At 39.8% G+C, this 5,357-nt stretch overlaps 1 protein-coding gene across 1 annotated transcript; it reads right to left on the bottom strand.

Annotated features, from left to right (window-relative positions):
• Positions 1-265: 265 nt before the first annotated feature.
• Positions 266-3,032, bottom strand: LOC123248554 (trypsin-like; the record flags this gene model as incomplete). The annotated part of the gene is made up of 4 exons (XM_044677371.1): positions 266-415; positions 1,003-1,139; positions 1,683-1,936; positions 2,863-3,032. Coding segments are annotated over 4 exons (711 nt in total), but the record flags the coding sequence as incomplete, so codon positions are not given.
• Between the last annotated feature and the right edge of the window lie 2,325 nt (positions 3,033-5,357).

Below are 5,357 nucleotides of genomic sequence, written 5' to 3'. Positions count from 1 at the left end.
TGCCCACTCTTCTGTGGAGAGGGTTCCAAAAAATGAAGTGATTAGGTAAGGTCTAGACTTTCCCAGCCTATTCACCTCAATATCCATAACAGTATCAGGAAAGAATAAGTATCCTAGGGGCAAGAACTCTACTGAGACAAAGTACAGATCAAAAGTCTTTATTTAGATCCAGTTTCTATAATTGTGGTTAGTAGATGAAGTGCCCTATATCTTTTGTAATTACAAGAGAATTACATCAGAGAAAAGCAGCCATGGAGAAAGCAGCTTAGTTGCTTGCAATGGTTGTCTTAATCCAGTCCACGTAGTTGCAGACCTTGGTGTAGACACCAGGTCTGCCTTTCTGGGCACAGCCATAACCCCAGGAGACAATGCCTTGGAGTTCTCCATTGCAGACCACAGGGCCACCAGTGTCCTCCTGGAATTGGAATATAAAATGGTTCAAAATTTTCCTCCAGTCCATGATAAGAAATAGAGCCCAAAGACAGACAGTTGCTTAGGCAGATCCATAAGACACAGTTTGACATTTGTTCCTAAATAATGTTTTCCTAGGAATCTAGCCTTCTCTTTAATGCTTCTTTCCCTTCCAATCTCAATGTCTCCTAGCTCTTCTTCATTTTCTTCTCTGTGTCCTCAGGAAGCTCTCAGGGAATCTCAGGGATAGAGATAGTCAAGAGGAGGTTGATTTAAAGGAATTTTTGTCCATTCTCTCTTTCTCTCCAAAGTATCCCATCCACAGCATTCTTCCCTAAGGTGACTGCATTAGGCAAACCACAAAGTCTGTGCTATTTCTTATCACCACAATCATGTAGCCTTTTAGATGGAAAATATTTGGTGTTCCCAGTCTCCAAGGCATCTTTCCATCTCTTTCCACCTATAAACCCAAACTCAAGAGGTTTTTCCAATTCTAACCTTCCTAAATTGGTGTTAAAGTCTGGAAAAGAAGGAAGAAGAAGGAAATAATGTGTCTGAGCTGAGCCAAGAGGGAATGTGACAAAAACTGACCTGGCAGGAATCCTTTCCACCCTCCAAAAAGCCTAAGCAGATCATGTTTTTGGTGATCTTTCCAGGATAGGCACTTTGGCATTCGCTGTCAGAGAGCACGGGGGCTTGTAGACACTGAAGCACATCTGGGTAGTCAGCTGTTTGGAATAAAGATGACTATGGTTATATATTTTCTATGGTATACCTGGAAACCCTTCAACTAATAGGTTTACTCTTTCTTCTGTGACCCCTTTTTAGAGATTCCTTAATGTGAGAAATGATTGTTTCAACCTTGACTTATGTTGGTCTCAGATCATGTGGTCGTGATAATGAAGGGTTTGATAGATGCAGGTGATCCCAAGACCCTTAATGATGGCAGTTCTGTGAGAGATTATAGTCCTAAGCAGAAAGCATCATTTAGGTTCTGATCTCCCCCCTCCATGGCTAGAAACCAATCAGTCACATACTAAGGGGTCTTTTTTAATCCCTCTTTAAGTATTCCTGCCCTTGCTAATATTCTTTTATGTGTTTTTGGCCCTTCTACCTGAAACAATGTGTAATTCACTGCAACCCAATAGGGAATCCTAGAAATGGGAGAAGGGTGTATGTGTTGGGGCGGGGGATCAGGGGTGAGAGTTGGACTATTTGACTTCTAATATTCTTTTCCTTCTCTAAGAGTCAGAGATTAGCTTGTCACTCACAGCCAGAACTCAAGGTGTTTCCCCAGCCAGAGATGAGACATGAAGTGCCAGTGGCAGCACAGGAGGTGGGCAGGGTGATGGGAGACACTCGGGAGTTTAAGGTGGCAGGTGTTTTCAGCTTGATCAGCATGATGTCATTGTTGATGGTGAAAGAATTGTACTTAGGATGGCGGATCACCTTAGCTGCATCAATGAACTGCTCATTACCTTCCACAACTTCAATGTTATACTCTCCCAGTCTGACCTGCATTCGACTGGATGGACAAAAATGATCACTTGTTAGCAACCTGATCTCTATTTCCCCCTTTTATATCTCAGCATAGTCAGTTATCCACTTCCTTTCCATGCGAATCAATCCCATTCACTCTCTTCTTCATATTCTAATTCCATTCCTTTCCTTGTTTATTTCTGCAGTTTAAATCACATCTAGCCAGGTATTTAGCCTACCAAATATAGTTCCCTATTGGAACTCCTGTCCTCACACCTTTCTTTCTCAAATAATCTCCTAATCAGAATGCAGAGAGAGAGGGACAGACAGACAGAGAGAGAGACAGATAGACAGAGAGAGGGAGGCGAGGATGGCCCTGGAAATCTCCATTCAAAGTTGTATCACTCATCTAAACACTCCTAAATTCATTATGATCTACTGTCTTTCCAAAATAGAGACTGAAATCTCTTAGGATAAGGGGATGGGATAATTCATTTTTTTTTGTTGTTGTTCCCAGATTTCTATTCCCCTCCCCACCAAAAACTCACAATTGACTGAGGTCTTACATAATAATGCCCTGGGAAATACCCAAGAATTGAAGAATTCTTTGTCATCTAACCTAAAAAGCCTTCAAGGAAAGTCAAGGAGTCAGTTATAATTGCTTAGTTTTCCTTTTCGCATCAGCAATTTCATCTCCCTCAACTGCTCAATGGTTCTGAGAGAGTCTTACAAGTAGATGGCAGTTTTTTCTTTGTTCATTCATTTTATCTCCTTCCCTTTCCTTTCCCTATGCACAAACATACTTCACTGATAGCTACTCCAGCCTTGGAAGACAAGAACCCTCAAATAAATTCCTTATTGTATCTACCTAAACTATCTGGAAATTCTTTGAAGATATCCGAGCAGCAAGTGGAATGTGTAGGCTCCATATTAGCACTGGGCTTGTCTTGGATGTGAGTATTAGTTACTTACGACTTGTAGCAATGGGCAGCTGACACCACCCACTCTGTATTGATGAGGGAACCACCGCAGAAATGGTAGCCAGCATTCAGAGACACCTGGTAGGGGATGGAGTTAACTGGGCAACTGTAGCCTCCTAAAATCTTGTTTTCATCACCAGTGGGATAAGCAACTGGGGAAAGAATGAAATAAAAATTTCCAGTTCAGTGGAACCTCATGTAATTTCTTTCAAATATTTCCAGAAAGTCTTCCAAGACTGATCAGAGAAAGGCTAACAATGTTGCTTTTCCATTAGAGAAGTAGTATAATATAATGGAAAGAGCATTGACTTTGTAACCAAAAAACCTAGTTTTATATCTGATGATTAAAAGAACAAACAAACCCTTACCTTCCATATTAGACTCCATACTATGTAATGATTCTAAGACAGAGCTGTAACAGCAAGTCAAAGGGTGTTAAGTGCTTTCCCAAAGGTTACATAGCTAGGAAAGGTCTGATATCAGATTTGAACTCAGGGCCTCCCATCTCCAGGCCTGGTTCTCTATCCAATGAGCTACCTAGCTGCCCCCAATATCTGATGCTCTTCACCTGTATGACCTTGGTCAAGTCACTGTACATTCCTCAGCTTCTATTTCCTAACTTGAAATATTAGACAGTTTGTCTTGTTAGGATCTGAGATACCTTTTAGACTAAATTTATGATTCTTACATAATTACAAGGAAATCTCTTGCCTATTGCCCATAATACCTTTAAATCAAAGCTGTACTTAATAGTCAAAAATCTTATAGCCATGTTGGTGAACCTATGACATGTGTGCCAGAGGGTACTGCTCTCTTCCCCCTCTCCACACACACCTGAGGACATTTTTCACATCCCCTGACCCTCTACCCAACAGCCCAATGGGAGTTCTTCCTCCTTCCCCTGTTTGAGATAAGGTGAGGGATGAGGGAGCTTTTATGGGATGTGAGGGTTGTAGTTTTGACACTTGTTCTCTAAAAGGTTAACCATTACTGCCTTATAGTATGTACATGACCTAATAACTCATTGTTCATTCATTTTCATCATTTTGGAAAGACCCACTGAAACAGTTATATGTGGCTACATAACAGAATCAGTGTTCTTTCCCTGTTATTGATTCCTGAGTGAAATGATTAGGTAGGTATATTTCTTTGTGAAGACATTAGCATGGAAGCCATGCAAAGGAAATATTGATGAAACCTCTTCTGATGATGATAATGATGTTAACAGGTATCTAAAGGCACATTAGGATTTCCATCTTTGTGGAACGTCCTCTGTACCTATACACTTCTTTGTTGTTCAGGCATTCTGCCATGTCTATCTTGTCTTTGCGACCCCATGGATCATGGCTATCCATGGGATTTTCTTAAGTAGGATACTGTAGGAGTTTTCCATTTCCTTTTCCACTGAATCCAGTGGTTCCTTTTACCAGGCAACTAGAAATTAAGTGATTTGCCCAGGGTTATACAGCTAAGAAGTATCTAAGGCCAGATTTAAACTCAGATTTTTCTCACTACAGGTCCAGTGTTGTTAACCACTGACCCAAGGCTACCTCATATAACTCGTACATCTCTTACCTATTTTTAAAGGTCAATTAAAGTTTGAGCCTTTCCCAAATATTCTATTCAGTTCATATCCATCTCCCTCTTTGGCATAGCAGAAATAGCCTGAATCACACAATTTGTCTATTATTCGCATGCTATCTTTAATACTTTTCTATTATTTCCTTGTGTCAGCTTTTTATCTTCTGTTAGATAATGAGTTCTTTGAAGAGAAGGACTTGGAGATACTAATCTTTTTTCTTTTCTTCCTTATAGCAACCAGGGTCCTGAGAAAACTCAATAAACACTTTTTTGATTAAATAGGAGATATTCAGCAGCCCCTAGAAGGACAAGAAAGATAATAGTCTCATGGTTGTCCTAGTAATCTAGGCAAGTAAATAGAATCTAAGTTTCCCAACCTTTGCTTTTTGTTCCTCAAGACTTAGCACTCAGCACTTCCAGGGAACCAGAAGAGTGATTCAGTGGAAAATTTAGGAATCCAAATTTAGAATTACATTCTAACTGGTTTGGAAGTAAATCAAACATTGAAATTAATTGATAATCCCTTTCCCTAGGACTCAGAAAGTTCCAAGAATTGAGATATATCCACCTGGGTCAGGTTTCCTCTCATGGCAAAAAGCTGAGATTATAATACAAGGCAGAGTCCCAGATGTCCTTTATCACATACAAAATTATTAACAAAATATGAAACATTTGACTTCCCCATTCCTAAACTTTTGATCATAAATGGTCCTATGATCTATATTCCCTCTATAGCAAACCTCCTCCAATACCCATCCTCAATTAGGTGTGTCTGAGTATTGGCTCTATTTTGTGTTATATAATCACATTCATTTTCTGCACATGCATTTTTATATGTTTATATTTTTCAAGCTTAAAAGATATGGGATTTTGCCAACATGGATATTCCCTCTAGCTACTGGAATC

The sequence above is a fragment of the Gracilinanus agilis genome, chromosome 5 (genome assembly GCF_016433145.1).
Source record: "Gracilinanus agilis isolate LMUSP501 chromosome 5, AgileGrace, whole genome shotgun sequence".
NCBI lineage: Eukaryota > Metazoa > Chordata > Mammalia > Didelphimorphia > Didelphidae > Gracilinanus > Gracilinanus agilis.
This window is presented reverse-complemented; position numbering and strand designations above follow the sequence as displayed.